The sequence below is a fragment of the Corylus avellana genome, chromosome ca2 (assembly GCF_901000735.1).
Source record: "Corylus avellana chromosome ca2, CavTom2PMs-1.0".
In the NCBI taxonomy this organism is placed as follows: Eukaryota; Viridiplantae; Streptophyta; class Magnoliopsida; order Fagales; family Betulaceae; genus Corylus; species Corylus avellana.
The window spans coordinates 36803017-36813561 of NC_081542.1; the positions used below are offsets into that span (position 1 = coordinate 36803017).

At 35.3% G+C, this 10545-nt stretch overlaps 2 protein-coding genes across 2 annotated transcripts; one reads left to right on the forward strand and one right to left on the reverse strand.

Annotated features, from left to right (window-relative positions):
* Positions 1 to 2497: 2497 nt before the first annotated feature.
* Positions 2498 to 3178, reverse strand: LOC132169689 (uncharacterized). The gene has a single exon (XM_059580683.1). It carries the CDS (start codon positions 3176 to 3178, stop codon positions 2498 to 2500), a length of 681 nt encoding a protein of 226 aa, XP_059436666.1.
* A 6275-nt stretch (positions 3179 to 9453) lies between these two features.
* LOC132170757 (germin-like protein subfamily 1 member 13) lies at positions 9454 to 10342 on the forward strand. Its single transcript, XM_059581853.1, has 2 exons — positions 9454 to 9613; positions 9721 to 10342. Exons 1-2 carry the CDS (start codon positions 9487 to 9489, stop codon positions 10254 to 10256), a joined length of 663 nt encoding a protein of 220 aa, XP_059437836.1. The 5' UTR covers positions 9454 to 9486; the 3' UTR covers positions 10257 to 10342.
* The last annotated feature ends 203 nt before the right edge of the window (positions 10343 to 10545 follow it).

Genomic DNA, 10545 nt, shown 5'->3' on the forward strand with positions numbered 1-10545 from the left:
TACCTTTATATCACATTATTTTTTATTACTATTAAAACAAAAAATTCATAACAAAACTCTTTACTAAACGGGCTTTCCATAAGGCAATTAGTCATGGTTCCTGTTAAATATATTGGATAATATATTAGAAGCGGAAAAAAGAGAGAGAAGAGAGAGAGAGAGCGAAAGCACACAATGGACTACATTGTATTGACTCTGATAAAAATAATGAATACAGAGGCCTCTATTTATAGAGAGGCAAGTAACCTAATAGATTAAGGAAAGGTAAACCTAGTAGAATAAGGAAAGGTAAACCTAGTAGAATAAGAAAAGGTAAACCTAGTAGACTAATAATACCTAAAGAAGTAAATAACAAGTAATATTCTTAACATCCCCCCTCAAACTCAATGTGTAAACTTGAGTTTGGATAAACGAAAAGGGAAAGAAAAAAGAATTCGCCGAAAAAGCTGCTTGTGCCGAAACAATTGCCGAAGTAACGCCATAAAAGTTGTTAGAGACCCATGGATTCTGCCTGAATTTGAGCAATGCATTTAAGCTGGAGCTTGGTTCACTTGGTTATAATTTGACTTGAAAACTATATACTAGTAATGAAGTAGCACACCTGGTCAGCTGAGAAAAGTAGGTTCAGTTAAAAGGGGCTTGTTTGGCCCGTAACCCTTGGACTGTCTCGCCTGATCGGCTGAGCTAAAGTCTGACCCAAAAATTCTAGCTAGTAGACCGTCTCGCCTGGTCGGCTGAGATAAGTAGGGCCGGTTGAAGAGGCTAATCATGTCTGAAACCCTTGGACCGTCTCGCCTAGTCGGCTGAGATAAGTAGGCCCGATTGAAGAGGCTAATCATGTTTGAAACCCTTGGACCGTCTCGCCTAGTCGGCTGAGATAAGTAGGCCCGATTGAAGAGGCTAATCATGTCTGAAACCGTTGGACCGTCTCGCCTTGTCGGCTGAACTAAAGTCTGATTAGTAGACCGTCTCGCCTGGTCGGCTGAGATAAGCAGGGCCGGTTGAAGAGGCTAATCATGCCTGAAACCCTTGGACCGTCTCGCCTTGTCGGCTAAACTAAAGTCTGGCCCATCTAACTAGTAGACCGTCTCGCCTAGCCGGCTGAGCTAAGTAGGGAGAAAAAGGGCCGGTTGAAGAGGCAAATCAGTGACCGGTGATGGCGGCATTTGACAAGGCATAAGTGGGCCGGTTGAAAGGGGCTTCTTTGGCCCGAAAACCCATGGACCTAAGGAAAGATTGGTCTGACCCGAGAGTGCCATCCGCAAGAAGAATGAACCGGATTGAATTGCGCCAAAGAACAGGCTATAAAACCGAATTGAATAAGCATAAACCAACTTGAACCGCATAAAACAAACGCCTAAATTTGAAAAAGAGTCTTGTTTTCTGCCATATAGAGATGCCAAAAGCAAAAATAGACCATAAATTTGAAATCAGGACGAAAAATTGAGTAGGAAACACCTGGTCAATTTTTTCAGTGGTCAAAGTCAAAGTCAACGGTCAACGATTGAAAAGTCAACGCTGACGTGGCACTAATGACGTGGTAAGGTCTGACTTGATACTGATGACGTGGCACTGATGACGTGACACGTAGGGCTGGCGTGGCTATGCTGACGTGGCAATTAGGGCTGACGTGGCAAGGATGGCGTGGCACGTGGGTACGATGGTGCGTGTACCGGAGGAGGCGTGTACTGGCGCGTGGATCTGACGCGCGAAACTTCTGGGGGCGCGTGGGGGTGCGTGGAGCGTCGTATGGAGGATATGGGACTTGTTCTGGAATCACCGAGATGAAAGCTATCGATCGGTGGCCTTGGAGAAGTGATCGGACCACCGTGGCGGCTGGTGGGGGAAGGGCAGTGGCGGAATTGCCAAAAATTTTGGGCGGCGCGTGAGAGCGCATGGAAGCTCCGATGGGGCTGTGTGCGGCGGCTCTGGGACGGTTGTCTTCCTGGTTTTCAAGCGGTATAGTGATACACTGAAAACCTCGAGGAGAAGATAGAGAACCATGAGGAGCAGAGAGAATGATTCGCCGGATAACACTGGCGGCGCCGGAAAACGTCAAAGACGTTTATTGGAGGCCACAGAAAGGTGGCTCTGATACCATGTTAAATATATTGGATAATATATTAGAAGCGGAAGAAAGAGAGAGAAGAGAGAGAGAGCGAAAGCACACAATGGACTACATTGTATTGACTCTGATAATAATAATGAATACAGAGGCCTCTATTTATAGAGAGGCAAGTAACCTAATAGATTAAGGAAAGGTAAACCTAGTAGAATAAGGAAAGGTAAACCTAGTAGAATAAGAAAAGGTAAACCTAGTAGACTAATAATACCTAAAGAAGTAAATAACAAGTAATATTCTTAACAGTTCCCAAGTCCCATACACCACATAATTATAGACATCAAATAGAGATATATATTTTTAATAAATTCGTAATTGACAATCAGAATTATATATAATTTTTCTAAACAAAATTCCTCATCAATTCATATCAAATCATTCACGGGCAGGCAACTTGAATCGACAGAGCGGGCAAAAATTATTCCTGTGCAGCCAATTCACGATGCAGTTTTGATCAAACAGGTGCATACATGGCATGCGAGCGGCTGCCGCGCCACCGATGAGCTCTTCCAAACAGATGCTACACGTCTCCCCTGTTCCTTGTTCAATCTCCACCTTCTCCAACGCTTCAATCGACGACTCACTTGCCGGAACCAACCCACAAACCCGGTCGTCGACGGCCAACCCCAAAACAAAATCGTCATCGACGAACTGCGTCACCTCAGCCGTCACACGCATCCTCAGAACCTTCCAACCCGCGTAGTGTTTCTGTCTCGCCATGTCATTCGCGCAACCCAAGATTCTTTGTATCATGAATTCTTGAATCCCCAAGGGAACGCCGACTTCAAAAAGCATGTCGGATACGGTTGACGTGGACGTGGTTTGATGAAGAATAGCGTCGCGCTTCACCTTGAATGTTTTCCGGAATGTCTCGCTCTCGAGGTTATCAAAAAGCCGTAGATCGCAAGAATCGTCTTCAAGCATGGAGTGAGGGACGTAAGTATGTGAAGCTTCGATCTCGACGACGAAGTCCACGTCAGAGGAGGCATTGTCGTCGTCGTCTTCGGGCATTACAATATCTAGTGGCAGAGCGCTGCAATAGTTGTCAAACTCCATGTCGGCGGGAAAAGGAATTGAAGAAGCCGATGGAATACTATGAATATATAAATAGGGTTGAATTGTTGAAGAGAAACCGTTGGGCTTAATTAATACTTGGAAGATAAGGAGATCAAAGAGAGGGTCGTAATATTCAAGGAATTTCAAATTGAGTCGGTTGGAGTGGCAGAGCCACTTGAGGCTTTAATTTGGGGATGCCGTGAGCTTTTAATTTTAATTTTAATTTTTTTTTTGCTATTTTTCTACCCAAGTTCCACACAGTACTTCCAAAAAAAATTTTTTTTTTTTTTTTTCCTCCTACTTACGCAAGTTACCACTCGGCACTCTCAAAAAAATTTTAGCGGCACCCCAACATCAATTGTCTGGCTCCGCCACTGAGTCGATGGGAGAGATATGTTTTATTTATTTATTTTCTTTTTGGCCATAACATATCAAGTAGTGTAACGCTACCATTTTTTTATCCTCTTAATTATATATCACTTATTTTTTTATTGATTGTTTTTAGCTTATTTTATAATTGTAATAAAAAGTTTTTAAAAATGATTAGTTATACAAGGAAAGAAATTTATCCTTAATTTTACTTTTTGAAACATGAATGTTCTGTCTAGATAATAAGTTTACGTTATTTCAAAAGTTTCACTCTTTTTCAGTTACACGTTCTATACTCCATTATGCGTGAACATGTACAGGTGGTTCATATCCATCAAAATCCAAGAAAAGAGATTAAAAGTTGTTTAATTAGGGCCCAACTTTAATTTAAGTTGATATGCTGGGAATAATTTTTTTAACAAATGAATGTGATCTCTAGGCGGAAGGCGCCTCCGGCTTGTGTATATAAAATAAATTGCGATGCGGCTATTGATAAGACTATAAAGTTGATGGCTGTGGGTGTTATTGTAAGAGACAGTTTGGATAAGGTCTTTTTTTTTTTTTTTTGAAACAATTTTGGATAAGGTCTTGGCATTAATGTGTGTGCAGTCTCTTCCATATATATATCACCGACGCAATAATGGCAGAGGTTTATGCAGCTTGGAAGATAGTATTTTTTGGCAGAGATTTAAGCCTACGGAATATTATTTTGGAAGGTGATGCTCTAGAGATTATTCATGTTTTTCAATTGGAAGACCAACTATGGTAGAGAGACGGTACGTTGGTTAAAGATGCGAAGATTGTTTTGCACAGTTTCTAATCTTAGGTCATGATGGAGAAAGCAAATATGACGGCACATCCGTTGGCAAAAAGGGCGCTCAAAACATCAACAGAGAAAATTTGAATGGAAGAATACCATGATTTTATTCATGAAGTTATACAAAAAAAATTTTACAATTTTGCGTTTCATTTTTTTTTTCTTTCTTCTTTCTCATGGATAATATTAGAGATCTCGAATACATCTAATTAGAGCATCATAATGGGCCCTAAATACCACTTTCAATCAAATTTGGGCTAATTTAATTTACAAGAAAAACATGCTCTAACAAATTACTCCCTACTTGCCTTCCTATATTTAGTTTTGTGAGAAGCCTCCCCACATTTGAAGAGCTGAAATTCACTCCCTATTCATTTTTTTTTAAATGTTATTTCCTCTCACTCTCTCTCCACTTTAATGTAATACACTTCTTTCTTCCAACTCTACATCTTGCTACAACACATTCTAAAACTAATAAAAAAAATATTGAAATAAAGAAGAGAAATATATAAAGAGTTTGTTATTTGGTTACTTTTCAAATTTGAAAAGTAATATTTTTATTTGAGGAGCTATGCTTACATATCTAATTAGTTTACAAACTATATATACACCTCCGGTTAAAAATTTGAATAGTCAAGATTTAATTTTATACAAACCATGGCGTTTGTTCTGAAAAATCTACACCCAAGATTCAAACTTGAAGAGTTTGGTAAAACACAGCCATGGCTGGCTTACGAAATTACAACCTCCCCAAATCACCCAATTGGTATGATCAGAGTGGTGAAGGAAAGAATATGTCATCATAAGATTTACTTGCATTTAACTCAAGAAAGGAACATTTTCTGAAGAAAATTGCCGGAAAAGAAGAGGCTTCTTAATTACTAGAAAATTTATGGATACAAAACGTAAGAGATATCTAAAAGAATCCACAGATATGATCCGTTTGAATCCAGATACAAGGAATATGGGTTGCGTATTTTGCTTGGATAAGAAGGAATATTTTTCATTAATTTCCACTGCCTACTATTCCAAGTCTTTATATTACTTCCATTTGTCAATGCCATCATATATATTAGACTCCCTCTCACTCAAAGCTTTGTTGCAGTAATGTACAAGTCATAAGTCCTTCAACATTTTCTAGGGATAAATATAAACTTGGTGTACGTGGTTTTGAATTATCACAAACAGTTTTTGAATTTTAAAAAGTCATTATTTTTATTTAAAGATATACGTGTTATTTACAATAAGATAAGTATTTAAAGATATTAAAAACTCATATAAATGTATATATAATGAAAAGAAACACTTGATGTAATAAACGAAAAAATTCAATGGTTAGGTAATGCGTTATATAATATATATACAGGATGGTGGGGGGAGTCCCTTATACTTCCTCGGCCATAACTTATCTGCGTGAGGCTTCACCTCAACTTCTAGGTCATGCTTACCACTAGAAGCCATTTTTAAGTGGAAAATGAGAGAACTTCACTACAAAAAAATCACTCATTCGGTAACACTTACATAGTGACGTTTTAAGCCCAAAAAACTTTAGCACTATTTATTTAGTAATGTTTGAATAATGACGCTTGGTAAAGGACATTAAACATGGGGTAGAGAATCAGTGATAGCGTTGTTTACTGTTTAAACGACACTATCTAATGTCTTTTTGGCTCATACGACACCTCATCAATGGTGCCGTTATTGTTCAAATGTCACTACATGAAAAGTGATGTTTGAACAGTGAAATGCAACTTTTCATGAAGTGTCATTTACCGTTCAAACAACATTAATCAATGTCGTTTACCTGTACAATTGACATTAAATTTATATATATATATTTCTGGAAGGGTAAAAAAGTTAATTTTTTTTTTTTTTTTTTTTAAGAAAAAAAATAGAGAGGTGGCTGGCAGTTCATTGAGGGAGGGGTAGCCAGCAAGCCACCCCCAGATGTGGCTGGGCATGGCTTGAGGCCACCTTCACCTTTGGGGTGGCTCGTGGGCCACCCTAGCCACCCTCGAGGTGGTTGCAGACCACCCCCGGCCACCTTTGGGGGTGGCGAGTGAACCACCCCTCTATATATATATTATTTTTTTTAAAAAAAAATAATCCATTTGAGAGAGAGAGAGAGAGAGAGAGAGAGAGACATTTCGAGTGAGAGAGAGAGAGAGAGAGACATGTCCAGCTTATAAGCGCCAATTTTAGGCGCCTAATTTTCAAAAATGAGTTAGTGTTGTTTGAACATTGTTACTGTTCAAACGAGACCTTCTAATACGTGAATAGTGCGGCTTGAACAATGTTACTGTTCAAAGGACTCCACTTTATAGAAATGGTGTCGTTTGAACAGTAAAATTTTAAAAAAAAAAAAAAAAAAAAAAAAAAAAAAAGACACCTTTTTCCCAAACATCCTTAAACCCCTCTTTTTTTGGGTAATATCATCTCAATTGACAATATTTAGTGGATATGTTGTTGGCCGAGACTTGATCCTTCGAGTCTTTGACTAATTAATCGTATATATATATAAGTCGAATCACTCTTAGAAGTGCCTTAATATTGCGACATGTGGCATGAACCCTTTTTTATTTTAAGAGAAATGCTTGGCTTCACTAAAAAGTCAATCTTTTGGCAATTTTAATCCTAGGTGGCATGACCCATTTTAAAATTAATAGATTTTAAACAATAAATTAATAGATTTATGGAAAATGGGCTATGCCACCTAAAATTAGAATGGCCAAAAGATGGACTTTTTAATGAAGCCAAGCATTTTTCTTATTTTAATGCTAAACCAGTTTTTTTAAGGCATAATTTGTGAGCTGTTTTTTAAGAGTGAACCGGTTTTTACTTTAAAAACTAGTTCATTAAATTAGCATAATTAATGATGTTTAATTATATTTGAAGAGTTTTTCATATATAAATTATTCAATAAATTAAGTATTATTAATGTCAAAATCAAATAAGAAAACAAATAATGCTAATCAAATTATGTATTATTATGTTTAATCACTTTAATATGTATATAACATAATATTATATGTTATAGTTGAATTAGATGAATTAAATGATAGGATGTAGAAACAAAATAGAAAAAAATTTCATTGCATTATTTTTGTTTTTTAAAATATATAATTGTATATTAATTATTAATTGTATAGATTGTCGGATTTTTACTCAACATAATGATTAGGTATTTATTTTTGATTTCATTAGCAAAAATAATCTTTAGTAATAATATATATATAGACACACACAAACACGGTTAGCATCTTACGAGCAATTATATATTCGATGTCCAAACTTAAGCGTAAAATCACAACCGTCATCTTGGGGCTTACTTTTGCTTAGTGTCCATTAGTTTATAAAATTGTTAACTGTTCGATATAACATGCATCTTACTTGATATTTGTCCGAGGCCATTTTGCCTATGAGATTTTTTGTTTATTTGTATGATTTACCCGGATTTTTAGATATTTTTTTTAGAGTACCTTTTTTTTAATTTTTTTTTAATTTTTAATTTTTAATTTTTGGTTTTTATTTTTTAATTTTTTTTATTCTTTTGAAAGTAAAAAAAGGCAAAAATTTATTTGATTATTATACCAAAAAAGGAACTTCAAAACACCTAAGAGATAATTAAGAATAAATATAATATGAGATGATTATTTGATTGCATTGTTGACTAAAAGATTTGTAATTACCTTTTTTTAAGGTTCATGATTATATGGGTTTTATAATTTGTATGAAATATAATAAGTATAACACTAATAATATTAATGATTCTTACTAACTTTCTATTAATGTTTTGATAATCACAATCCAAGTTTTCTTTTCGTTATTTTTTTTCTTTATATTTTTCATTTTAAACTATACATATGGGAACAAAGATTTTAACATGTTTTAATTTATATGGATTAAACTAATTAAAGTTAAATGCCTTATAATATATAGAAAATTTTTATGCGACTTAATGCATTTATACAATGTTTAGTTTATGATTGTGTGTCATTATGTTGAGTAATATATTGATGTATAATCTTTAATATGTCTTTTTATTTAAATGGGCGTGATTGTTTTTTTTTTTTTTTTTTACAACTTATAATGAAAAGTTCGATAGAAATGTATTTAAAATTTGAAATTAAACTATAACAACGAATCTCATGCATATTTTTTTCTACAACCAAAGTACTTTTTTGATTAACGTTCATGATTTTGAGTTTTATTTGTATTGAAATCTAATAAGTATTACACCAACAATATTAGAGATTCTTTCTAATTTTATATTAATGTTTTGATTAAGCAAAATTCAAGTTTTCCTTATGAAAAGTAAATTTCTTAATACTTATGAAAAGTACGATTATAATATTTTTTAAATTTTATAATTAAATTGTAATGAAGACTCTTGCACATTGCGCGGGTTATAAGCTACTTATCCTAATGCTTGGACAAGGGACTCTTTCAATTATCTAGCTCCTGTTCTTAATTGATGTCCATAAGAACCTTTTCTTTTAATTATTATAAAAGAAAAAGAAAAAAAGAAAAAAAAAGAATTATATGGTTTTCAAATACATTTTCTTTCTTCAATTGGGAGGCCGAGTATTACATCGTAATACACTAAATCTACCATATACCAACAAGTGGTAAGAATGATCAAGTGGTAAACTGCTTTTGTGCATGCATGCTTCCCAGCAATCGAATTAGAATGGGAATGGGAATATTTTTTCTTTCTTCTTCTCTTATTTTATTATACCTATTTTTTTTTTTTATTATATATTTTTTGATGAATTAAGGTTTCATAAACAAAGCCGTCTAATTTGACATCTTCAGCAGCAATCTAGATTAATTTGAGTGCTTCGGTTGCCAATTGACCAAAGAACCATTACAATTATCATACGGCGTTGAAGTGTAAGAAGTAATCAATTGAGAAGAATAAACCAAAGCAGGTTAAAAGTCTACAGTAGTTGTTGAAAAACTTCGTCCTTATCACATTAATTCGATTGATGTCTGAAGACTTGGTGTAGCAGAGACAATCACAATTTCCGTATCGGTTCTCTATAAATAGACATGTTTCCCATATAAGATATATCACCCATCACCAAACCAAGATATTAGAGAATATAGAGTTTGCTAAGATATGATGAAAGGAGTCCATTTTCTTGCAATTGTGGCTCTCTTGTCACTTGCATCCTCCCTTGTCTCTGCCTTCGATCCCAGCCCTCTTCAGGACATTTGTGTTGCAATTGATGACCCCAAGTCTGCTGGTATATATTATTATTTTCATTACTTTCTTCTTAGAAGCATTACTATCATTATTGGTTTCTTACCGATCTTGTATGCATGGTATTTTGCAATCTATTGTTTCTTGCAGTGTTTGTGAATGGAAAATTTTGCAAGGATTTGAAGCATGCCAAGGCCGAAGATTTCTTCTTCTCTGGGCTCCAAAAGCCTGGAAATACAAATAATAAAGTTGGATCGAATGTCACTACTGTGAATGTGGAACAAATACCAGGTCTCAACACTCTAGGCATATCTTTGGTTCGCATTGACTATGCACCATATGGCCAAAATCCTCCCCACACTCACCCTCGTGCCACTGAGATTCTGATAGTCGTTGAAGGTACTCTGTTGGTTGGTTTTGTCACATCCAACCCAGAGAATCGCCTTTTCACCAAAGTTTTAAAGAAGGGAGATGTCTTTGTGTTCCCAATTGGTCTCATTCACTTTCAGTTCAATGAGGGAAAAACTAATGCAGTAGCCTTTGCTGGTTTGAGCAGCCAAAATCCAGGTGTCATCACAATAGCAAATGCTGTTTTCGGATCCAATCCTCCCATCAATCCTGATGTTCTTGCCAAGGCCTTCCAGCTTGACAAGAATGTTATTGAAGATCTTCAGAAAAAGTTCTAATTGTATAACATGTAGAGGAACTTCTGAAACAATTATGATAATTTGCCTCATTCCATCATAATAATATTAAAATAAAAGTTTGTTTATGTAACACTTTCTAGGTGGAGTTGGAATATAAAATAATATTGACGTTTGTTGAGTGTGCATATCTCTCTCTCTCTCTCTCTCTCTCTCTCTCTCTCTATATATATATATATATATATATATATAACATCCCAAATAAACAAATGATATAAAGATATAAGGAGTCTATTCTAATTTTTGTCATATTAACCACTTAAGTCGCGTG

Coding starts and splice junctions, on each gene's coding strand:
- LOC132169689 (XM_059580683.1), bottom strand. CDS start 3,178: ATGGAGTTTGACAACTATTGCAGCGCTCTGCCACTAGATATTGTAATG.
- LOC132170757 (XM_059581853.1), top strand. CDS start 9,487: ATGATGAAAGGAGTCCATTTTCTTGCAATTGTGGCTCTCTTGTCACTT. Junction 9,614..9,720: donor TGATGACCCCAAGTCTGCTG/GTATATATTATT, acceptor TGTTTCTTGCAG/TGTTTGTGAATGGAAAATTT.